Below are 25,486 nucleotides of genomic sequence, written 5' to 3' on the forward strand. Positions count from 1 at the left end.
TGACATCATTCTGACCAGATTCAATTTAGACTCATCTTCACCTTATTTAGCATTTAGCACATAGGAACTGCAGACATTAAATGAGTCACTAGTTCCTGATTTGACACAAGATCGGCAGCTTTCTCAACTTTTTTATTTTTATTTTTTATAACGTTTAGAATATGAGGCCGCTCTGACATCATTTCAGGAAGCGAGTTCTGAGATAAGTTTAAAGAGTTGGCAATAAAATCAATTCAGGAGACAAAAAGCTGATTTTTTTTCCCTTTTTTTACTTTTGTAGGAAGAGAGAAAACACAGGGAGAGATGGTGAGATGCGAGTCAAAAGACTTCACGTCGGATTAAAAAATATATATATTTACACTATTTACTCTGAGCACAGTGAGGAGCTGCTGATTTCACTGTGGCTGTTAAACAGGAAGCTGCTTTTCTCCCAGCATCTCAAGGTGGCGCTGCGTCTCTGTGCGGCTCTTCATTTGGCCAGTTTGGCTTCGGGGGGGTTCTCCCCGGTGTCCAGGGTCTTCAGGAGGCGGAAGAGGCCGGCGGCCTCACGGATGCGGCTGAACTCGATGCAGAAGGCCTGGACCTCGATGAACAGGTCCTGGACGTTGATGATCTTGTTTCGGATCAGCGACTGGAGGAAGACGCAGACCAATCGGACCAGCCGATTCTGGAACAGACAAACCATAGATGAGGAAAAACTGGCACACAGTGACCGAGGCCCTGTCCACCTGTAGCCAAGGCTTTTTTAAAAACTCATCTCTTTGCCACATCACTTTTAAAAATAATTACATCATACATGCATGATTGATTTCAGAAAAAAATTTCATCCAGGTGAACCTGAACAGATCCGTCTGTCAACGTTGTTTTACGGAAAGCCAAAAGGCCTAAAAGTGTCATATGTTTTCCCAGATGTCCATCTACATGAGGACTAGGCCTCAGACGTATTCACACTTTGACAGCATTTCCACTTTATGTCACATTATAACCGAAAATGTCAACATGTTAAAAAGACTCAGCATAATTCTACTGGAGTGCATCAGTCTCCACAACTAAAGCTAACACTCTCCGTTGGGCTACATGCTACTGCTGTGCTTTGACTAGGACAACTGCTAACAGGCATTTTCTACCTGAACATATAATTTATGATGATCAACACACCTGCATGTACTTGTCCTTGATTTGCTCACATGTGGAGATGCAGTTGGAGATGTAGAGGTGGATAAACTCTGGAGGCAGGTCCACGGCTGTGGTCAGTCTGATGGAGGGAGGATGAAGAACAATCAACCCCAAATAATAAACAACCGCTCCTTATAGCAAAGTGTCGATGTTTTCACACACCAGGAAACAAATCTGTTGAATCAATCATCAAAAGTTCAAAGGGTTTCTACAACTCAAATTTGAGGCTCTTTAAGAAATTATAAGACCATTATGAATGAAACAGCAGAAATGTACACAACAAAAATCACATATTTTAGTGTCAAGCTCTTTTTGTACACAGTACATGTAGCATCATATGGGTTTGAGACCATATGATGGTCCGTCCAGCCAACTGGTGATAAAGTTACACGCTACCCATGATAGATGAAAAAAGCTAGCTAGTTAGCAAGGGTATGTTAGCAGCTAGTTAGCGGTAGCCTGAAACAAATCAGAGAACGGAATGAAGATTTCTGAGTGCATCTCAAACTTTTGCCTGACGGAAAAATCCTGTCAGAAAGATAAACTACATGGAGTAAGAGATTAAACAGTCCTGCCACGACAACATTTAAGACGTGTGATTAACGTATTCAAGGTCAAATTACATATTTTTAATCCAATTTAAGACATTTTAAGGGCTTAATTTTAGATGCATGAATTGAAGGCTTTTAAAGACTTGAAGAATGGACGAACATCAGGAACGGATGTCTCACTAAAGGATTTTTTTAAACTCGTTGCAGATTTCCTTCTTGTGATTTTTCCATAAATCCAGCTCAGCTCCAACAGAAAGTCAGCCTCCAGTCCAGCCCCACCTGTTGACCACCTCCATGGAGTGCAGCGACATGTCCATGTTGACCAGCACTGAGAAGTACTCAGTGATCTGGCTGCTCTGCATCAGCTTCAGCAGCATCTCGATGGCCACCAGCGGGTTGTTCTCCACCAGGTCGGGCAGCTTGGCCGGCGACAGGCCGATGTGGTACACCAGCTTGGGGTCCTTCTCCAGCTCGGCCAGCAGCTGCACACAGGACAAACGGCTGGCCAGGTTAGCGCCCGGCTGAAAAGCTGACAAACCAAGCTGGTGAAGGTCCAGCTGGAAAACTTAAAAATGCCCACGTTTTTGTGGTCAGTGAACACACCATATTGATGATGATGAAAACTTTCATATCAGTAGCCGTGTTTCCATTACAAATGTTCACAAAACTTTTTACATGTTCTGCTAATTAAAAACAAGAAAAAAACTATTTCACAATCGTGGTGTTTCGATTAAATAAGAGATGCAATTAAAATCACATTTTGAATATGTTCACATGATAAATCATTAGAAATCATGTGGCATCATCCTCCTGTCTTCTTTGTTGTTTCCTCCAGTAGTAACATCCAGCTGTTGATCACTGGTTCTATTTTTTTATACCCATTTATCTTTCCAGTGTTTCAGGAACCACAGATCATTCATAAAACTTCTTCAGAAATCTGGACAGTGGATGCTGACATTAACATTGGGGTCGTCTGTGCTAGCCGGTACATTAGCATTGAGATGCTAGTTTAGGCGTGAATAGCTTTGCTGATAGGCAAAACTATTCTTTAGCACAAAAATAATCTTTTCCACATTCCAGCAGTTTGTTTTTTGAAACAGAAATGAATCCCCAGTGGGCCATTAGAAGCAGACTGGTCATCTGTTGTTATTGTTTGCTGATGTCGCTTGTGCGACAGATTTACGGATGTACCAGAAACATGACTAGAAAGGTTCTGCCTCTGAACTTTCGTATGTAAAAGAAATAAATTTAATTAATTGCATTAAAACTTTTAACATTTTAAAATCTATCCAATGAATTAATCAAAATAAATGTGTTAAAGTCCTGGCCTTCAAAAAAACCCCCCAAAAAGACAACAAAAAAAACAACAAAAACGGATGCTGTGATACTTTGTGTCTGAGCTAAATGAGTGTGTCCAGCTCACGGTGACCCACCTGGGACTGCTGCTGGGCGGACAGTGGGCTCTTAAAGGCCTTAGACATGATGCGTTTGATCTCCAGGCCTGTGCTGTTCTTCACACACATGGAGCGGTCCCACTGGATGCTGTGGTCCGGCTCGGTCGGGTTCAGCCACGCTAGCTCGTCCTCACACACGTGGAGAGGGGGTGGGGGCCGGATGAACTCCGGCCTGAAGTGACCTGAGCCCAGAACGACCCGGTTACCGTTTGTGACCCTGTGCTGTTTACAAAGCAGAACATGGAATAAAAAGTAAACCCTTACTCTCCAGCGGAGGGCGTGGCCCCGTGACCAGAGACTCTATGATCTGATTGGCTACGGAGCTGTCGAATCCTGAGTTGGAGGAGTCTGGGTCCGGGTCGTTCAGGATGCTGGGGAAGCTGGCTTTGCTCTGAGTGGGGAGCTCTGACTGACGCTCTGCAACGCAAAGACACACACACTGGATCTCAATTCATGAACTTACCTCTAACACACGGATTCAACTCAACGTTTACAACAAGAAACTAAAAAAGACATGGTGTCCACTGACCTGCTAAAGCCAGCTGCAGCCCACTGATGTCAATGGACTGGGGCATGTTGGTGATGTCCATGCAGGACACCTGTCTGGGCGTCTTCTTGAACAGATCTCTGGGCGGCGCCAGCATCAGCTGGGACAGGAAGAACTTCTCCGGCTGGGTGATGGGCGGCAGGAAACCTGGACACACAAAACGGACACAAGGCGTTCAGTTAAAGACCTGAATGGACGACAGATAAAACCCAATTCTGACTGTATGAGCCGCGTGAAGAGGAAAGCTGCAAATGAATGCTACAAAATTATGAAAATATAAAATGGGCTTTCAAACACAGAAATGCCATTTTGCGTCTCTCTCACACACACACAAAATAATTCAGAAGAGCACATTTTTTGTCAAGAAGAAAAAAGGTTCCCGGGCACCACCTAGTGTCTATATGTGCACATCCCCAGGTAAAAATTATTAGAAAGAAGGATTAAGATATTAAATTCTTTTCACAAACAGTTTTTCTTCAGTATCCCGTAGAAATAATGTTGTTTGAAAGCATCATTATCTAGATGTTATTTGTGAGACCTTAGTTACAATGCTTTGGATTTATTCTCAAACCGACATAATGGATCAGATTTTTCGCAGTCTCTGAGTTAAAACCATACTATTCTGCATAAACCACCATGATAGAGTATTAGGACCACAGTAAGAAAAAGTAAAACTTGCGAGAATTATTATTTTTTACATTTATTTTTCCTTTGGGATCACTAAAGTTTTTCTTAATAAAGTCGTAATGTTACGAGAATAAACTCATATTTAGGCCTGTCGCAATAAGCCATAGATCAATTAATTGCATGATAAATTAAAACAAGGTCAATAATCTCCACTTGGATGACTTATTGTTTTTCTCTTTCCCCAAAAAACTGGATGACAAAAGTTTCCAGTTTGCTGCTTTGGTCTCAAAGAACCATTTTGAAGGACAATTTTGTTTACAGAGACTTTAACAATTAATTTTATTTGTCTTTTTATTTATTTACTTTGGACATTTAAAATGTTTTCCAGTTCCAGTGGTAAATGTTCGTTAGAATTTAAGATTTATTGATCTTTGAGAATGGATTATTATTGCATTGCATTATGCCATTCCCATATATAACATGAAAAATAGTCTCAAAACAACAATATTACCGTTTATCACAATTCTGGGACAATTTATCGTCCAGTAACATTTGTTATCGCGACAGGCCAGTGGAAATTATGCGAGCATAAAGCAGTAAGTAATAAGAGAATGAAGTCATAATTTATCGAGAATAATGTTGGAATATTACCACAATAAAGTTGTAATATTATGAGTTTATTCTAGTATTATTTCGACTCTATTAAGGTGTGACTTAATTCTCGTAGCTTAGACTTTATTCTTGTAATTTATTTGTTTCATTTTCTTAGATTCAAAGTCCCTCTTGAGTAAAAATGAATCGCGCCGGGAGTCCTACCTGACAGCACCTTCTCCTGCTGCTCCTCTCCCGGCGCGGGGTTCAGCAGGTGGGCGAACACAGCCGCGAACGGGTTGGCAGCCAGCGGCTCGGTCCTGTACATCTCCCAGAGCAGGTAGAGGGCGGTGAGCCGCTGCGGGGAGCTTGGTAGCAGGTCGGGCTGCTGGAGTAGCATGACCAACACCGAGCCTACCCTGAAGTGCTCTGCCTTCCCGAAGTAATGGTGGAAGTGAGTTGAGAGGTTCTCGAAGGTGTTGGAGCAAGCCTCCTCCGAGATGATGCTCAGCAGGTTGGACAGTTCCTTCGGAGCGAGAGTCATTATGGTGGTCTGCTTACCCGGTTTTGCTCTGCTTTAGCGTTAGCTCCTTTTTCAAAAAAAAAAAGAAAAACTAAACTAAACTAAACGACGTATTCCTAAATGAATAAAGATACAATAGTATCTCGGTCGAGAAACGTTAATTCATGTTTGAGTGCGTCCAGAAAACACCATAATAAAAATATTGACTCGGCATTAGCATCCTGAGCTCTGCTAGCAATAGCTTACCATAGTTTACATGGTAATGCTAACTAAAAACAGACAGAGGTCAATCAAAAACTTAACATTCCGACCCCAAAAAACACTATGAACGACTCTGTGACTACAACTTGTCGTATAAAACCAATAATGCCTCACTGAATCGGACATGTGAGTCAAAAAGCGTCTGACGGCCTTAAAATTTGGTTCCTGGAGAACCTAGCCGTTTAAATTTGAGATAGGACACTTCCGTCGAGTTGCATCATGGGACATGTAGTTTCATTATAAGGAATTTCACTTTTATTTTCAAATGAAAATTAGGTTGTAAGTACCATTTTCATCAGGCGCATTAGGTGAAGAAATACAAATAGTTATGGTTTATAAAAACTATTCAATTTAATCCACCATTAAGAAAGCGGGAACCCCAGATTCATTTCGCTTTGTTCGGTAATGTCAGTTTACCCAGCGGCCCTTGCGACGCAATTTCCTCTTTTTGCCCTGTCAAAATAAGATCTGTAAAACTAGAAGATGAGTTGACTTAAAGATACTGTCCCGTGGTGTACGTTTTGACACTAACAAATATACATTGAAAAAATTTTTTTGTGGAGTTCCACATTAGGACTTTACAAATAAAAAAAATAAAAATTACACATCAGAAGCTTGATTTGTTGTGAGTGCCGCGCGGCTCGGCAAGGGCTTTACCTGAAATGGAAACAGGGATACAGAGATGAAAGTTGTTGCCAAGTTCTTCCTGTGATGCTCGAAACCTGAAAGCTCGCAGCTATTTTCTGGACTGACTGATTCCATAGCCACACACAGTCAGACTGTAGTTATTATACACATCCCTGGCTTCGAAAGCCCAGGCGCCGCTGATCTCACCGGAGCGCTCATGAGCGAGATGAAAAAGAAAATCTGTTCTGTGTTTTTTTTTTCATGTACTTGCGAGTGGCAAAAGAAAAAGAAAAAAAAAAGGAAAAGCCACGTTTGCAATGCAGTAGGATTGGATGTTGTGAGTCAGAGGCAGAAGAAAGGCATGCAGCTACAAAATAAACTGATCAGGGTTCAAGAAGTTGCAGTATTACTCTGGACGCCCAAGAAGTACCACTTTGTTAAAGTACCTTTTATTCTGTTTTGGCGTCTAAATACAAACCTACAATCAATTATAGTGAACCAGATCAATTTAAAACTCAACTCAACCTTTGGATCCTCAACTTATGGAGTGAAGCTCTATCCAAGCTAACGTGTGCTAACTGACAACACACTGTAAGAAGGTGGTCTAGCAGCTAACTGTTCCCTAAATAACTGAAACTTGAGCAATTTTCTGTAATAGAATAAACATAATATAAGTGTAGTCCTTTGTAGAAGCCATTTGGATAAAAAAAGAAAAAAGAAAAGGTGATTATTTACAACAAAATGGCAAATAAATCAGAAAAAGTGACCAAGACCCGTTGCTCTTTAGGTGACAAACTAAACCTGACAAGTTTACTGATACTGAGTGGATCCTGATTGTATCAGCAGAAATAAATAAATAATAGTTTATTTTCTGACAGTAAATGTGTGAGAAAGAGACAAGAAAAGAGGAAGGATGTTAAAACATTTATTAGTAATTTCCTTTTGCTTTCTGTCTTACAAAACAGCAGTGTGCTCAGATTCCGTTTTGAAATCAGAAAGCTTGTCCGGAGAACACGTTGCACTAGGAAGATGCAGGAACACCACGGAAAACACGCAACAAAGAAACCCCCCAAAAAACAAAACAAGGAACAAAGACACGAAGCAAAAATATTTATATTTTTTCATCTCAGTCCAAATTCAGTCTTCTACAAAACGTGAGTGCACATCAAAAATAAAAATAAAATAAAATGAAAAATCTCCTCAAAAATGCTTCAAATCACAAAGAAATTGTGCTTAGTGTTGATACAAAAAATAACATACACAAGCTAAAATATGATTATTGAGATCCTGGGAAACATTTCAAAGATAAAACATGTTACTTTGGAACATCCGATTTGTTGAAGGAGTCTGTAACGTTTCACAGCTAATTTCTCCGTCTGCATTTTCTTTAAAGGGATGCTGCAGGAAAAGCAAAGTTGCCAAGATAAGCTCTCCTTCTGACACTGTGATGTCACAATGTGCACAGATTCTCATAGATATCTAAAGTCATATTTTCTAGTTTCGCTTTAAAATGTCTCTTGAAACACTGCACAGGGATATATTGTTTTTAAAAAGGTCCATCTTCACAAGTTTGGTTCTGATCCACACACAGACACCTGCATTCACGTCACGTCACACACAAACGTACATTTGGCACAAAATATCCGCCTCCATCTTTGATACGCTGCAAAGTCCAAACCCTCCGCAGCGCTGTTAAAGGGCCGGGACGGAAACAAAACACACAACAACAGAACACTTCAGATAAAGAACCAGACAATAAAACAAGGCGGTAAAACAGCTTAAAAAACAACAACTACAAAGACAGATATTATGAAATAAAATAGTAAATACATGTGTCAGTTATATATATGTATATATATCAGGCATGCAGACAGTCACGCTGTAAACTTTAAAACTGGCGACAGGTTCAGAATCTCCACCTGGCAAACTGTTTGGGTTCACTTCACAACCACAAAGACGGGGGCGGCTCAGAGTCTGAAACATGGCCATCCATCACCAAAGGTTTCTGATTTGCTGTTAGCCTGACAGCGGATTGCAATCTGGGCTCACATGTTTTGATTTATTGCAATAAGAAAACCTAAAACGGTTGCTTTCTCCATGTGCAGTGTGTAAAGGTAAAGGGGGGTTCTCCACTTTGAGTATTTTATTGTTTTAGTGCTTTTCTGCTTTGTAGTGTGTGAGGGAACCTTGTTGTAAGAAGTGCTGGAAGTGTTTGCTTATTTGAAGTGTGTGTTGTCATTATTACACAGAGGACTAGTCCAACAGGGCGTCCTACAACAAAAAGAGAAATTAGTTGTTTTCTGTGATTTTATCTATTGTATGGTCTATGATAGTATTAGGGCTGTTGTAGGTAGACAAAGGGAGGAGTAGATTCCTGTCAAAAAACTCAGACATTTTGAGCTTAATCTCAGAGAATGTTTCTCTGAGTTTCAAAAGTCAAACATTTTTGACTTTTTGGACATTTTCTGAGCATCAAAAGTAGAAATTTTTCAATGTTTGAAACTCAAACATTTCCTAGTTTTTTTCTAGAATTTCTTTTAAATGAATCAAATTTTTAGATTTTTTTTTAAAGCTGATTTTCAACCTTTTCAAACTCAGAAATTTAAAAAGTTTTAGTAGAAAATTTCTGAGATTAATCTCAAATGTCAGATTTTTTTTTTTTTTTTTTGGTCAAATGTACTGTTTTCCATCCATCTTGGCCCTAAAACACCGTCATAACGGTCAGTACTGTAAACCAGCGTTTTTAAAGTGTGTCCCACCAGGGGGCGCTAAGAGAGCCTCAGAAAGTTGGAGGGAAGATGAGGAAGAAAAAAATGGAATCCCATACATTTTTAAATGAGGTCCTCTTCATAAGATCTAATGTGTTTTTCAATCATTATTTAAAATATAAGTTAAAATAACCTTAGTCAGTGGAAATTGAAAAAAAAAAGGAATCATTTTGTCACTGGTTCAGCTGGTAAAATCTTCCTGATTTCAATAATCACAAGACAAAAAAAACCCATAAAAATAGTCATTAAATATCTTTTCCTTTGGCACTTACTCTCTTCATGGCAAAATGCAAAAAATAAAAAATAAAAACAATAAAAAAACATATGGTAAAGTTACTTTAGAAAGTTAATACTGAGGAAACATATATCTGACACAAACTAAACAAATCCTCACACACCTTCAAAAAATCCAGCAAACAGCTCTGCTGTTTCAGCCTTATCAGATTAAAGAGTTAAGAACTCAATGACCGAACAGGTGCAAACTTTTACTTTTAGACCTAAATAGAAAAGGAAAAGTGCAGCAGGGTAAGTCGATCACACTTCACAATTAATTACACGTTACGTTTTGTTTGTCTATGAAGTAAAATCTAAACAAAAAGACAATGAGGTTTGTGGTTGAAACGAGACAAAATGTGAAAAAGTTCATGAATAATTTTGCAAGGCACAGTATGTAACTTTTGGAAAGGCCAACAAGATTTTTCTGCCATTTGTATCTATTCCACTAATTCCACACTGATTTATAACCAATATAACGGGGAAACGTTGAATAAAAAGTAGAGTTTTCTCAGGAGTATTTCCACACTGCCTTCTCGCTATCTTTTGTTACCATGCTTGTATTTGCAGCAGGAACTTTCTGGAAACATTCTGGTGGCGTCCGTACGACCAAAACGCTTCTTTCTACACTTAAACAGAATGAAGAAACAGCATTCTGATGAATGGATTTACTCACAGCTAAAACATGTTGTGTATAAGCAAGTTATTAATTTATTAGTAAAACATGACCAGCAAATCACCTGAAATTCACCCGAGATAAATGGAGCGCACAGAATCATTTTGGAGATAATCTGGGAGATTAAAACACTTTATAAACAAGCCAACAAAAACCCAGTCCAATAAATAATCAGAATATCCAACTGAATTGAATAGTTTGAACCCAAAGGAGGAACATATAAAAGGCAGACCAAAGTTCACCTTCACTGCTCGAAGCAGGTGAGCCGCAGATTAAATGATCTCCACCTGTGAGCGAGACTCAGGCGGTCTCAGTCGGCGTAGTGCATGATGGACTCTACGTAGTTTCCTGGGAAGAGGCCGGTGGTGGCGTTCATCACCCCTTCGAACCATCCGTCCTCATTCTTTTTGACAACATAAATGATCGCTCCTTCCTGAAAGGAAAGCTCGTCCTCCTTGTCTGCGGTGTAATCATACACAGCCACCACTGGAGGGCGACACAAAAAAACAACAACCGTCAAGTAAATATGTTTTGTACTGTCGCAGTAGCTGCGTTTCTGTTACAAATCTGTGGGAAACTTTGTCGACATTCCGCTAATGTTGGAAAGAAACGCAATCACGCAATTGAGACGTTTCCATTAAATAAGAAACGCAAATAAAATCCCACTTGGATAAGCTTGTTCACATTTTAAGTCATTACCAAAACATGCCGTGCCGTCAGCCTCCTATCACTTCCTGTTGACGTCATTTTCACCAGTCATAACATCAGGCGGCTGATCACATGACTTATGTGATGCAAAACAATTGTTCTATTGTAGCTTTGTGAAATTTCAATCGTGCAAAAACCTCCTACCGAAAAACAAGATTTTTTGAAATTGTTGTGATTCCATAATGCAAATTTATTTTCGAAATTCCAGTTTGTGCAATTAAATGCTCAATGGGAATGCGGCTGATTGCAGTTTTGCAAAATACACTAATTTCGATACGGCGAACAAACCGTAGAGCAAGAACTTTGTATTGAAAACCTATCTTTTTTTTTATTTCCATGTTTCCACTAAGCCAATTTCTTTTCATAATTCCATTTTGAGCAGTTATATGATCAATGGAAATGCAGCTACTGTTGGTAAAAAAAAAAAAAGCTACTCGTGTTCAATCCACTTTGTTGAAAATAATTCTGTAGAAGAATAAAAAGATGGTGATGATGGTAAAAGTATAACTCTGCTGTAAAATGTAGTCCCAACAGGAATGAAATCCCAAACCTGAGTGTGTTTCTGTGACGTACCTTTCTCCATGTAGCTCCTGGGGGCCCACGGCGGGTCCTCTTCAGCGTACGGATCGCTGTACTCCACTACTTTAGAGTCTTCCTCACCGTGTCCATCCTCTGAAGGTTTCGGGGTGGACGGAGTCTCATCGGGCCCCGAAGGCGTGTCTGCTGACGGTTGAGGAGGAGGAGCGTCTGTAACTGTTGGTGAAGCGATGTTTTACAGAATAAACGAATAACCATCAGCATTAGTGAACAAACACAAGTCGGTTCATGTCGGTTCATTTGTGAAACAACCAAAACTCAACAGTTTTAGACTCACTGGATTCTTGAACTCGAGCAACGAAACCCATCAGAGGCAGCTGAGGGGTGAACTGCAGGAGCGATGGGGGCGGAGGCGAGGCTGCAAACACATCAGGAGTCAATTAGGACTTTAAACTACCAGTGTGAAACTGATGAGAGGATTTAGTCATTTCAAATCCAGTATACAGTTGGAAATAGGACAAAAATGCCCATTTGAAATTCTGACTGGGAAAAGTTAGTATCGCAGAAACCACCCCCAAGTTCAGAATCCAATATGGCTACGGCGCACATGAAAACTGGTTACATTTGTATATATACACAGCTTTTAATACAACTCCTCACAGGTTTTACTCTTGAAAATGTCCCTTTAGTATTTGAAAAGCTAAACTAGTAAAAAACACCAAAACACAGAACCTGCTGCTTTTCTAACGTCCAACTAGAAAACTCTCGACTCTGGAGTGATGTCATTCCCAAATCTGAGCTCCGACTTTATCAGTAAATCAAATTTACCACGACGCTAAAACCAGAAATTTCTCATTGACTTTTGTGTTTATATTGTTGAAATCAGAAGTTTACATACACCTGACCCAAAGCAAGAGAAGTTTGGTCTGGTTTAACCTCAGACAGTGAGAAAAAAGGTGTGTGTGTCTTTTTAGTAGCTGTATGTAAACTTCTGGTTTCACCTGTAATTGCGTAAAGTGGTCCTTTATCAGGACTTAATTTATACAGAATCAGTGTTTATAAACTGCCAAAATGAGGGTTCAAAGACATCCTTCTGTCACATTTTCAGCGATAAGTAAACTCGAGTGTTGCCTCCAGTGAAAGGCTGACCTGGGCTCTGGTTGTAGTAGGGTCCTCCGTTGACGTGGTTGGTAATCGGCTGACCAGTCACAGAAGGGGGTCGGCGGTATGGGAGTGACCCCCCCACCTGTGGGGTCTGTTGTCGAGGCTGGGGCCGGTTCATGCTGTAGAACTGGGGGACGAAGGGACCTGACGTAGCAGAGAGGGACTCTGTTACAAATCTTTAGAAACATTGAGGGAAACTTTCATTTCATACTTATTTAAAGGAAGCTGGAGTGGATTAAACAAGCTTTGTCTCCCTCTTCTGGTAGTGAGAGCAACTACACTCAGTTCTTATTCAAAGATGTGTAGGAAGCTTATGAGGAGGAAAAAGGCAACAAAAGGGTCACATTTTATCTGCTGTCTCTCTTAATGACAATGGATGTGAAGAGCCAGAGAACAAACTAAGGGTCCATTCACACCAACCCTGTTTCGTCCGCTTTAATCGAACTCTAGTTTGTTTGCCTAGAAAGTCCGGTTTGTCTGGGAAGGTGTGAACTAATTAAACTCTAATGAGGACCAAAAAATACTTTGTCTCGGTTCGGTTGAAGTGAACTCTGGTACGGTTCAAATGCCAAGCAAACCGGAGACCGGTCCAAGAGCAAGAAGTGGTCTAAAAAGCAGGGCATTCTGGGTAAATAAAACCAAAACAAAGGCGTGACTCTAGCAGGAGAAATAGTTTGTGGTCTTTTACCAACGAGAAAAGAGACCACTCTATTTTTGTCAACATTTTACGAAGAAGGAAGTTGCACTCCACTCGTGTTGTGTCCTTCAGTGGTTCTCGGTGCAGCGCCACCACAGGTGGGGAGGGGAACAGGCTTTTTCAAAGGGTTTAGTTCGTTCGACATCTGAAAATCCAATAAATGTTGCATTTTTGGTGTCGAAATGAACCAAGTCTACCGGACTATCAGGTATGAAAACACCCTTTAAAAGACTTGGGTTTGGGCCACTGAAGTGTTCTGGGACACACTCACCTTCAGCAGGTGATGAAGAGGAGGAGAGTGAAGGAGGAGGAGGAGCAGGAAGAGGAAGAGAAGACAGCTGGGACTGGCCTTCAGAGGTGCTGGGAGAAGGGTTAGAAGGTGGGGAGGTGTTGGTGTTCGGTACGTTTGTTTGGGAGCTTGTGTGAGGAGAGGAGTCGGCTTGGTGTGCGGGTGAGTTTGGTGGTAGGGGCGCGTTAGGCTGGGTTAAGGTGGTGGTGGAGGAGGAAGAGGAGAAAGAGGAAGGAGTCGGCGAGGGAGAAGGGGAGGAGTTTGGAGCTGTGGAGGAAGAGCTGGACGGTCCAGCAGTCGGGGAGACTTGGGGAAGAGGAGAAGGAAGAGAAAGAGGAGCCAGTTAGGAAAGAAGGTTAAAGAAGGGAGTGATGGAAGAATAAAGACTGGGTTTCTGTAGGTTTCACCAACTCAAATTTAAGACTTTTTAATACCATTAGGAATGAAATTTAAGAGCTGCATCTCCACCAGTTGGCTGGACAAACTTTGTCCAGCCAACTGGTGATACATTAGCATGAATCCATGATAGATGCAAAGAAGCTAGCTAGCTAGCAAGTAAGGGTATGTTAGAAGTGATTTAGTATTAGAACACAATGATATCTGAGAGTGACTCAGACAGATCTTATGCATAGATACTCCAACTACAGAACCTGTAGATTATTACACAGAGAAATCCGTTTGCGTGTCCTTAAGGATAAAGATTTAGTGGATGTAAACTGGGTCTGGGCAGAAGGGCAAACATCATTTTTTATTATAGTTCTCCATGTAGCATTGAGCTGCCAGTGACCCTTAGGGGGCGGTAGAGCCCCTTGTCAACTGGTTTGATTCTTCTTCCAGGTAGGACAGAATTATAGAATTTCAATCTTTGATTATTTATCCCATTGAAAGATTTACTCTTTTGGTTTGGTGTTAATTTACTGATTTTTCTTTTGAAGAAAATAAAAGCTAATTATTTTGGTGAAAAAATGATTGATTGTTAAATTTACAATTCAAACAAGGAAGCACAACATAATAATACACTTCATAACAGATTTTTTGGGGTGAGGCAGCTAAAACTGTCACTTCAGGAGTTCTGGGTAGAACATACAAACACAGTTGTTTTTTTAATCTTAAATGCAAAATGCATACATGTATATATTTGTACAGTTTTACCTTAGTTGCTGCTTTGAGTATGTTATTCTTTCAGAAAATAGCCTTTTTCAAGTCTACTCCAGTAGACGATTAATCCATTACTAAATTAGTTGACGGTTATTTTATCAATCATTTCATCACGATTAATCCGATTAATGGTTTCAGCCCAGTTCAGCTACACATCGTCCCATACAGCTGTGACATTAAGCAGGTGTCCCGTTACCTGGGAAGGTGGAGGGCGGCGACGGCGTTGGCACGGCGATGGGAACGCCCACACTGCCGCTGCCACTGTTCTCCCTGCTGCTGCTGCGACTGCTGCTGCTGGGGTGACTGCCTCCGCTGCTGCCACTGTACACACACACACACACACACACACACACACACACACACACACACACACGCACAAACACACGCACGCACGCACGCACGCACACACACACACACACACGCGCACACGCACACACACACACAAAATGCACATGCAAACAGAGGAAGATCAGTGCTGTGGAAACGGGTGTGTTCCAGCTGCAGAACGGACAAAATACGTGAAACTAATCCACTAATTTGAACTGGAATCAAAATTTTTGCTTATTAAAAACTGCTAATCTTTTTTAGCGATGTGAAGTTTCTCAAAAAAGGTTGCAGACAGGACATAAAGCAGTAAAAACTGCACGTCCTTAGACAGTCGGCATGGCGATGGAGGCAGGATGACAAACAGAAGCCTGTAGAGAGGAAGTCCAGCAGTAGCAGGTTCAGGTTCATGGCAGCAAGGAAGAAATGAAGCAACAAGCAGACAAGAACATGCAATCTGATTGGTTCAAAGCCGGAGGATGAAAGAATGTGTTGATCGTATGGGAAGAAGAGCTGACAACTATTTACATCTAATAAATATACAAAGGAAGAAAAATAACCAGAGAATCAGATAAAAATAACTTTTACACTAAGATGCACTTTGTAAAACGTGGCAAGTTTTATTTCTAGATGTTCTCAAACCTCTGCATTGCTTTATGTGGTGTCAACTCTTTACCAAACATATAATAAAATATCTAACAATTAACTGAGACGTAAAGTCATTTTAGCACCAAAATACTTTATGTATTCCAAAGGGAAATGAAATATTGTCATAACTCACATCTTGTTGTGAATCTCCAGTAGCAGTCAGTCTTGCAACAAATCTCAGGTGGCCTCTGACTAAAGACTTGTTTTATGTCGGAGGCGAAACTTTAAAATTGTATTTTCTGCTTCGTTTAAAATAACCATGTTAGAGCATCAGGACACGCCTAGCAGCTAACGTTACCGTTCAAACAAATGCTGGCTAAGACAAAAACATTTCCATCTGAGTTTCAAATTCCAGAGGAAGTTTCTTTGAATTCTTTTAGCGTTGAACTTGGAAACAAATAAAAACTCCATCCTTCATCCAGACATGTCATTCTAAAGGATGACGATGTAAAAACACAACAAACAGAAAAATAACCAAGTCTTTGTGGTACTTGTTTCAACACAATCCACTGGCTTAAAATAAAGAAAACCCATAATAGTTCTCTCTTACTAATGAACTACAAAAGTGCCAGAAATTTAATTATAGTTTTCCTTTTGACAACAGCTTCCAAAATCAAGGCACTTCTTTTCTGCTCTAACTATAAAGGACTAAACAAAATATGTTTCCTGCTAGAATTGAGGAAAACAGTCAATGAGATTGAATAAATGCACAACTGAAGATGAATCCACAGAAACAAAGAAACTCAGTTAGTTGGATGTAAGCAGATGGTTAGCACAAGATGACATTTAAACACAAAAAACTTTGCATATAAAAAACCAGAAGCAAAAGCAGCAGAGTGAACAGCAGCAGGTTTTAGACAAGCCAAGAAGAAAGCCGTGGCACAAAGTGATGAAACCAAGCCGAAAGCAAAATCCTACAGGAAGACGGAGAAGTCATGAGCAAAGAGGATGTGAACATTTACAGGAGTCTCAAGGGTTTCTGTAAAATGTCTTTGGGTCAGATTCTGCATCCTAAAAGTGGATGAATAATTAGCTTTTCTAGATCTGTCCACATGTTAGCGTTATTTGTTTCAACCACTTACAAACAGAGTATGACTGCAGTGGCTGCAAAGTTTCTGGTAAAATGTGTCCAGAAAAATGTGAATGTGTTAAATTCAAAATGTTTGCTCATGCTCAGTGAAAGTGCTAACTGGATAGCTCAGCTGTAAATGGAGGAACTGAGGCGTAAAAACGTGAAAGGTGCTAAGAAAGATGAATTAAAAGGCAACATTTAGTTTCAGGTGAAGCAGAAAGTTATCAAAATGTTTTATTCAACACATGCCAGTTTAGTTTGGGAATACTGCACCAGCTTACAGTGCATTGGAATTAGGGATGAACCGACTGCAGTTTTCTGGCCGATCGTCGATTACCGATCTTTAAAAAGTCTGACCTGCCGATTCCAATTTAGGTCGACACCTATGTTTTTTATTTGAAATATAGCAACACAATCGCTGAGTTGGCAACAGTCAGGTGATCGTTAACAGAGGTGGATTTATCTGTCGTCTGATTTATCGGTCCAACCCTGATCGTAATAAATGAGCTGAATCAGTGATTATATTCAGTCCCCTAGAAACTGAATTACGGGTTTTCATTAGCAGAAAACTAAAATGATCAAAATTAACATAAATAATTGCTTGTAGTATTTCCTCTGTGTGTAATGTATATAAAATAAACTGAATTTAAGAAATAAATGTACTTTTGAGGATGTGCTAATTTGAGTTACTCCATAATACTGCAAGCCACTTTTTATGACTACTATAAATTCTGCCTAAAATAAAAGCACAACCATCTCTAAATCTCTGCTTCCAAACTGAACGTCACTGTGTTGAACATCAGGAGTTTTGAGTTTGAAAGAACTGATTAGTAGAGCAAGAGCAGAGGCAGCGTGTCAGAAACACTGTTCTTTCAGTCCCGTCTGAACTCTGACCCGACTACCTGTACGTTCGGGGTCGCTGGTTCAGGGTGGCGGTGCGGACCGGACTCGGCAGCTGTCCAGCACCCGCATTGTTTCTCGTCGGGCTGGAGGCGTAATCGTTGGGCACGACGGGAGGGCGCACCGGCTCCAGTGTCCTGTAGGGGGAGTTCTTGTGCCTGTACGTGCAAGACGTAAAGGTGAGGAAGAGGTTCGCACAGGAAGACAGACCTGCGGCGCTGGTCGTCTGTCCCACTGCGTCAAACTCATTTTCATTTTGGGCCATGTCAAGATCATGTTCTTAAAGGGCCAGTGGTGCCAAAGTGTACTGATAAAACACATTAACAAACTGTTCAAATATTAATAAATAGCTGTAAGTTCAAAAATTAAAAATTAAAATTAAATAGTATCAAACATCTTGTGTTTTAGTGATATTGCACTATTGCATAGTTATGCACTATTATGTAATAGTCCAAAAAAACTGCAGAGATCTGTTGATTTTGTGTGAATTTTCAAGGAATCGCAAAAAAACCGGTGGGATTGATCGATACAATTTGGTATATGGACTCTAGAGGGCCACATTTGGCCCATGAGCCTCGAGTTTGACACCAACATATCCTGTTAAGAAACCACAAGGGGGCGCTGCAAAACACTGTTGTTTTTTTTTACCCTTAAAAAGTTGTAGTAAGTATGTATCTCTAACAGCTCCTGCTGTTTAATAGTCATGGTAATAATAACTACAGCAGAATGAAACTGACTCTCTCTTGCTGTAAAAGAAAAGTCAAGCCAAGTTTAAAGGTGGGGATGTATTTTTAGACAATTACTCCTGCAGCACAGCAAAACTGTAGAAATGTAGGACATAAAAGCAGAACAAAAAGACTCCAAAGTTTAATGACACATTCACAATAAAAAACAATCTCCCACGTTGAACCTCCCACTCCCCCCCAAATAAATCTAAGTTAGGCATCAATATAAACTCAGAAGGCACAATTAAAAATGAAAAAGGAAACAATTTCAAGACATAATGAGCACAGAGTCCGTTAAAAACTCTGCACCCACGGTTGAACAAACACGAGGCCAAACAAAAGGACTCATTGTTAGCCGAAGTAAAAGCTGGTGATGAATGGAGCGTTTCTCAGGCAGGATAAGAAACATCTATCTGCTACAATGTCGAAGCAGCCATGTGGGTGTCTCTATTCTAGATCTCCGGAGCTCACCAAGTTTTTTTTAATCCTGGCTGAATGGAGCTTTTTCACTGGAACAGAACGAATGCAGAATGTACAAAAATGACTCAATGTTCCTCTTGGTAGTTAGTTAATGCGGGGAAAAAAAAAAAAAAAAAAGAAAAGTGTGTGTGCTGTCAGAAGGAGCGGTTTGTCGGCAGCGTGTCGCCGACTCTCTGCTGTGCGTTTGTCCGCTCCCTGCCTGTCTAGGGGGAGGATTCAGAGAGGCAGGCTCGTTGGCACGGTCATCACCAACCGCTAAGCTGCTTCTGTTCGCCGCTCCGAGAAACCGCACTTTGGATCAAACAGTGAATGAAGATGGAGAGGTGTTGATGGACAGAAAGCTGGAGATTACCTCCATTTTCACAACACGAAGCACCAACACAACCCTTAACGGGGCGTACTGGTTTAAAGGTTCTGCTGTTATGCTATTATTTAACCACTAACTCTGTCGATTGAGGGTGAAACAGACGGTTGATCAGCAGGTTACAGGAAACTGGAAGGAACATAGAGAGAGACAAGAGGAGACGCCCGCTGACTCTGGCAGCTCAGCCTACCTAGCTCCATATGCATGCAGTTTTTCACACTCTGCCATATTACAATCACAACCTTTAAAACTGCAGTATGTAACTTGGTAGAGCTCTCACTGTGTACTGAAGTATTAGATAACCTGTGAAAAAAATCAAGCTCCTTCTGCCCTCTCCTTGTTGTTCTATTGCTGTCTGCAGAAATCCAACGCAACCAATCAGAAACAACCAATCAGAGTCAGAAGGAGGGTCTTAACACTGTCAATCAACCTCGTGTACACAGTGCTAAAGGTGCTAATGATGGGGAAACAACTTTAAGTTACAGGAAAGCCGTTTATCAGCCGTCATCTAATGTTAACTAGTCTTAGCATTCACAGCAGGCTCCGCTCTGGGGAACAGAGACAATGGGAGAGGGTGTGTAGCAGGGTATACAAAAGCATGATTGACAGCGCTAAGACCCTTCTCCTGTCTCTGATTGGTTGTTTCTGACTGGGAGTGGTGCATTTCTATAGGTGGCAGTAGAACTGCAGGGAGAAAGCTCGATTTTGTCACGGAAAAAATGCCTCATGTTCTATTGTGTGACAGTTTTAACAAATACGTAAAAAGAGACACCATATTTTTATAAAAGTTACATACTCCAGCTTTAAAGAACAAAAACAATGTATAGCTTAAGGAATATCTTACATATTAAAACCTGAAAACTGAGGTATACATTTGTGTTGAACCCTCTCTGATCTGATAAATAAAGTTCAGTGAAACCAACTGGCTTCAGAAATCTGTGTGTAATTTAATGACCCTAACAAAACAGCTGGAGCTGCAAAAGAATCTGGTAAAATGTTGGATGGATAATTTTTCAGGGCCCTGCTGGTAAAACAAAGCTACGGCTGCTGGTTTAAACGCCCACCAGACGCCGCCAGCCTGAGTTGTTTCTCATAATTGTGGTGTATTTTTTTGACGCGAGTTGAACAATACAACAATGTGCGTCTCCATCTAGCTTAGCAGTCTGACTGTCAGTGAGAACATACAGAAACAAAGGACCTGAAGGAGGGTGGTAACATAAAAAAGATAGACAGTGAAAACAATGTCAAAGGCTTAACTTTTGTATTTTGGCTGCCGATTGTTTGTTTTTAGCACAATTCCCAAATGAAGAGTGTCCCAGTTGGTATATGAATCATATATTGAGTCTGGGTGGCAGTGTGATGAAATGTGACACTGAAAGACACACCAAGATGCAGCTTTTGCTCCTATGTTTGAGGTTTGGTTTGATTCAAAAGAGGAAAATGAGTTTTTTTTTTCCTCGGTCAGAGTAGCAGTTAGATTGGAAGAGTCAACAATTATATCCACTTCTAAAGTGACAGATGCAGACAAAAGTGGATAAAAGATGAGGGAACAACTGTAGGATATAAAAAAAAATACAATTATAGTGTAGGAGAAAGGGGAGTAAAATACAGGTAGAGAAAAGACCAAAAGATGGATAAAAACAGCTTGGTGACCTAGATGTTTAAGGGCAAAGAACACAACAAGCTCTCACAACAGATGACGTCATTCCTCAGAGCGCTGGATTTCAGTACAAGTGTGTGTGGGTGTGTGTGATTTCCCTCTGCCAGCTCAAATCTGTAATAACCTCGTCACAGGACCCCGTCTTTTCAAGAGAGATTTAAATATGTGCAAGCTGCAGCCTGTTTCTAAGAGATTTCCAAAGAAAAACACAAGAGAAGTTGACCGTCTCATCCGACTTTAACCATGTGTCTTCCAGAGCACGAAAAGAGTCACAAAGTTGAATAATTTACAGGAGAGTTTGGAAATTACATTGGATGAGAGTAAACAAAGTGAAAGTAGGTGTACATACCCCAAGATTCCTTTCCCCGCCCTTGGAGGGCTGGGTGGTTTCTGGGTTGGGGGGTTAGTCCGGGACAGACCTCCTCCAAGTTTCAGACTCTGCTGGCCATTTACCTGAGAAACAAACGCTCTCTATCAAAACTACTTAGTATGGACAGATTTTGTTTTATTATAACCTAAATCTCTTTTAAAACTCAAAATTATACACCACTTTGTCTTCGTCTCCCAAAGAAAATCCCAATAAAACATTTTGACATTTGAAAAACGCAAAGAAGACCCAGAAGTTTAATACTTTTGTGGACCACCGTGTCACATTTCCTTGGTTAGCATCAAGTTTATGCCAGCATAGTAACATCTCTCGGTTGTCGAGATGGAAAATACTACAACAAGAAGAATCTCAACATCCGTATTTGTATACCAGTTTAAATAAAAGACGTTTCGAATAGAGGTAAAAAAGCCACAATTTGTTCTGAATGACCATCAGACATTATGGAGTATAAAATAAAGCAGCACTTCTTCCTTTTTGCTTTTAACATCTTCTACCATCTCCAGGTAAGACACATCAGACGCATTTTCTCTGTGCTGTGTGTAGGTGTGTTGCAGATTCTTACCTTGAACCTCATCAACCACTTAACACATCAGTGACAGCAGATGAAACAGGAGGAAAAGGAGACAGAAGACATTTTTATCCAAGGGTTAGACAGAGAGCAACTGCATCATGCAAATACGGTCAGTCGTTAGGAGCAGCAGACAGAAAATGCAAGGCAGAAAGAGAGCTTCAGATAAACACCGGCAGAGATAGAGATGGAGAAACACTGATCAGGATTCTTTAGTTTGGTTGTAGTTTGTGATGCAGTGGTACTGAGGCGCGCAGCTAAATAAATCATTTTGAAAACAGAGATAGATAAATAAAACTACAGCCCAAGGGAATACTTTTCATCATTTGTGATACACTGGAACGGTTCTCTGCCCAGGGTGACACTGTACCAGTGGGTAGCAGAAACACTTAAGAAAAGAGATATAAGATGTACACAAAACAAATTTCTATAAGTTGTTTGCTTGTCCAGATGTTAGAGAGAGAGAGAGAGAGAGAGAGAGAGAGAGAGAACGTTCTGCACAGTGAATTCATGCAAGAACTTCAGCCGGTTATGAACCAAAACATCCTGGTTTTGATTAAAACCGTTTTAGAAAGGTTAACATTTGATGTATCTCATCAGTCGCTGCCTTGCATCTCACTTTTTAAAGTCTGAGCTTCAGTTTCATTCACAAAAAAAAATCTTGTGAAAATTTTGAAATTAAAAACACTGTAAAAAATTTTCTATTGTGAGGTTTACACTAAGTTCCCCCAGGCAGATGGAGAAAAAGGGTGGATCCTGATCTAGAAAAACATTTTCAAAATTCTGCAAAAGTTTGCAAAATGCTGGATTACTTTTGTGAAATCCTAAACTACTTCTGTGAGTTCACGCAAAATTTTTGCTACATATTTAAGGATTTTAAAGTATCTCGCAAAAGTAAGTTGGAATCATTTTTTCCCTCCAAATCCCTTGAGGAGCTTTGTAGCTTTCCTATCATGTTCTCAATTAAAATAAAACCCAATACAATAACTTCCAATTTGTTTATTTTTCAGTTTCAGAGAAACGTTAACATGCTGGTCACCGTCACAGAACTTTACGGTCTGCCACTACCTTAATTACACCATCAATCGCTATTATTAGATCATTTCTGCCACCTACCTTGACTCCATGTCCAGTGTCATCCAGCACGCTGTAGTCAATGGGCTTCCTGATGTAGCGCACCGGCCTCTCCAGGTTGGCTGGGGCGATGATTTTATGGGAGCGGGACGTGTTTTTGTTGGTGGTCAGTATGCCAATCTCACGCCTCGCCACCTTCTCCTTGTGGATGTCGACTGTCTGTAAGGAGGAACAAAGAGTCGATAGTTGGACTTCTTATGATTTTGATCAAATGATGCGTAAAGATCATCCCAACAGATCACAAACCTCGTCCGTATATGTTGTAATAACTGTGTTTACCACTCCGAAACACTCACAGAACCCAAAGTCATTGTTTGTTTCGGAGTTGAACTCGATATTTCTTTCTCTCAGAAAGGCAGTTTGGCTTCAAATCTTCCCTTGGAATCACTGATTCCCTCATTTCCTCACCGGCTGTTCAAAACCCAAAGAGTGTTCAGTGTGAGAATGAAATTCTCACTGCTCTGTGTTCTCACACTGTGGATATTTTTGGAGAAGTCCTAACATGGATGACAGCCTGGCTGAGGAGCTTGGGAGTCAGTAGAAGAGAAATCCACACTGAAGGATACTTTACTCTGGTTATCGAGTGAAATTATTTACAGAAAGCAGCATCCATGTGTGCACCGTATGCGGGTGGACCACTGTATAGGGTCGGTCTGTTGAGAGTACATGAAACGAGAAAATGCTTCTTAATATAGAATGATTAGAGGATCAAGGAAGAGTCTAATTTGTTTTGGCATCGCATGTCATGAGGAGATTTTTACATGTTTGACAAAAAAACACCAAATACTTTTTTGATAAAGTGTGGACAATTACTGACATCCTATTACTCAGAAGACCTGTATGACCAACAGCAAGGCGGCCAGCTGACCTGGCTGACTGACTGGGTCCATCATCTCTGGATAACTGGGTGCACTATCCAGTTGAGGGAACATGGAGCACATGCACTGCTGTGTTTTTGTTTTTGACCATCTACCAGCGGATCGGTACCCAACATCTTTCTGTTTAGGTGAGCAAGCAGAAGGACTGCTGGGAAACCTGTATTGTGTGATCTGTATGAGAGTTAAAGACCAGAGTGATGAGGTGAAGACAACACAGCGTTTTGTCACCATAGAGACTGTCACTAAGGTGACAAGAACTATGACAGGTGAAGCTTCTTACTAAGGCGCCGTTTAATCTTCTGATCGAGATGAATGTCTATATTCTTAATATCTATGAAATGATCAATTAATTACCTAGAAAGATGACAAGAGTGGTATTTTCAATGATATGATGAGGCTGGAATAGGCTCTTAGTGTAACAAATTTTGGGAAGTTTTATTTTAATCTCCAAGATATGAATTCAAAACATTGTCATTTAGGAAAGCAGCAGAACAGTTTATCTGCTGCTTTCAATACAATGTTTATGAGCATCAATACATTCATAGATATATCCAATACATTATATGTTCAGATGAGGCGAAGCTGTCAGATTAAAAGCATCTTTTGAAAATAACAACCTTTAGGCAGGTATTAAAGATGTTTCATTAAGCCCATATTTATGTTTTTAAAAATTGTTTTTTTTTGTTTTAGTCTGATGTAACATACTAATATAATAATTTTGGGCTTAACTGTGAAACATAAGATTTAAAGCAAAGAAACACAAAACACTGAGTCCCTTTTGCCTCCAGCTACTGACAGAAAACCAAAGTTTTATGCCGTACACACACTGGACCTCGTCCTAACAATGGCTGTTTTTTTTAGTTGTCTCTGATGTTGCATGAATAATGTCTTGGTTGATTGCAGCTGCATAAAATGCTAAATGCGTTACATAAGAGTATCTTAGTGTTTGTGAATGCGAAGAAGCCTCACAGTGCGAAGTGTTCGCCTACATAACAGATGCGAGTGTCTTTCTGAACAGAAAGTGGTGATTATAACGTGCAACCTCAGCCTGGGCCGACACAAGCAGAGAGAAGCATCTCATTATGGCTGCATGGAAACTGCTCTGATAATTCGGAGGTCTAAGGGGGAGAATGGACCCTCTGTACCGCTCAGAAGTACAACTTAATTCCTCTAAGCGATCTTCAGTGCACTAATTCTTTTCAACCGAAGCCTTTTCCTAGCATTCGGCTTATTTTCTTATGGAAGCTGGCTGGGTTTGTCTGAGATGAATGCACTTGACAGAGCTGCCGTTGTGTAGGAGTGCAGCACAGTGTAACTCTCTGGATCGCTAGTGATGCTTCACACCTATGACTGTACTGGAGGGGTGCTTACATATTCCAGCTGAGTAACACAATGGGAAATTGTGCTTTATCTCCTCGGGTTTGGCATTCATAAAAAAGAGGCTATACTGACTCTCGACGGACACGTTGCAACGTGACGTCACGCACGCAAGAAGTTGCTAGCTGACGATGACGACCATTGGTTTTAGCTGTCAACATAATGTGTTAAGTCTTAAATGTACACGTGATATATACAAGAAAAAAGGACGCAGTGCTTTGCTATTACTTCTCAACACTGCGACAACTAGGTAACAAGGTCAGGAAAAAATGTTAATTAAAAAAAATATAGCAATGGAAAGAGAGGAGGTTCAGTTATGCTAGCTTGATTTTGACAACCTT

At 40.5% G+C, this 25,486-nt stretch overlaps 2 protein-coding genes across 5 annotated transcripts in view; both read right to left on the reverse strand.

Moving 5' to 3' along the window:
* Positions 1-249: 249 nt before the first annotated feature.
* cnot11 (CCR4-NOT transcription complex, subunit 11) lies at positions 250-6,159 on the reverse strand. The gene is made up of 7 exons (XM_015051847.1): positions 5,172-6,159; positions 3,711-3,875; positions 3,446-3,598; positions 3,161-3,363; positions 2,007-2,209; positions 1,159-1,255; positions 250-667 (listed from the first exon to the last, which is right to left on the reverse strand). Exons 1-7 carry the CDS (start codon positions 5,488-5,490, stop codon positions 470-472), a joined length of 1,338 nt encoding a protein of 445 aa, XP_014907333.1. The 5' UTR covers positions 5,491-6,159; the 3' UTR covers positions 250-469.
* A 2,847-nt stretch (positions 6,160-9,006) lies between these two features.
* LOC106959332 (abl interactor 2-like) overlaps positions 9,007-25,486 on the reverse strand; it is a 43,610-nt gene continuing 27,130 nt past the window's right edge. Inside the window, exons 3-12 of one of the 4 annotated variants that reach the window (XM_015051842.1) lie at positions 22,873-23,049; positions 21,751-21,768; positions 21,150-21,253; positions 17,574-17,729; positions 14,824-14,948; positions 13,452-13,775; positions 12,469-12,627; positions 11,657-11,737; positions 11,356-11,535; positions 9,007-10,560 (exon numbers count right to left, since the gene is read on the reverse strand). In XM_015051842.1, coding sequence (XP_014907328.1) covers positions 10,385-10,560; positions 11,356-11,535; positions 11,657-11,737; positions 12,469-12,627; positions 13,452-13,775; positions 14,824-14,948; positions 17,574-17,729; positions 21,150-21,253; positions 21,751-21,768; positions 22,873-23,049 — 1,500 coding nt within the window. In that variant the 3' untranslated portion in view covers positions 9,007-10,384. The remainder of the gene's footprint in view (positions 10,561-11,355; positions 11,536-11,656; positions 11,738-12,468; positions 12,628-13,451; positions 13,776-14,823; positions 14,949-17,573; positions 17,730-21,149; positions 21,254-21,750; positions 21,769-22,872; positions 23,050-25,486) is intronic. The other 3 variants (XM_015051844.1, XM_015051843.1, XM_015051845.1) reach the window with 3 other exon arrangements.

This window comes from Poecilia latipinna, unplaced genomic scaffold (assembly GCF_001443285.1).
Source record: "Poecilia latipinna isolate Pla-1442-1.1 unplaced genomic scaffold, P_latipinna-1.0 Scaffold1070, whole genome shotgun sequence".
Taxonomy (NCBI): domain Eukaryota; kingdom Metazoa; phylum Chordata; class Actinopteri; order Cyprinodontiformes; family Poeciliidae; genus Poecilia; species Poecilia latipinna.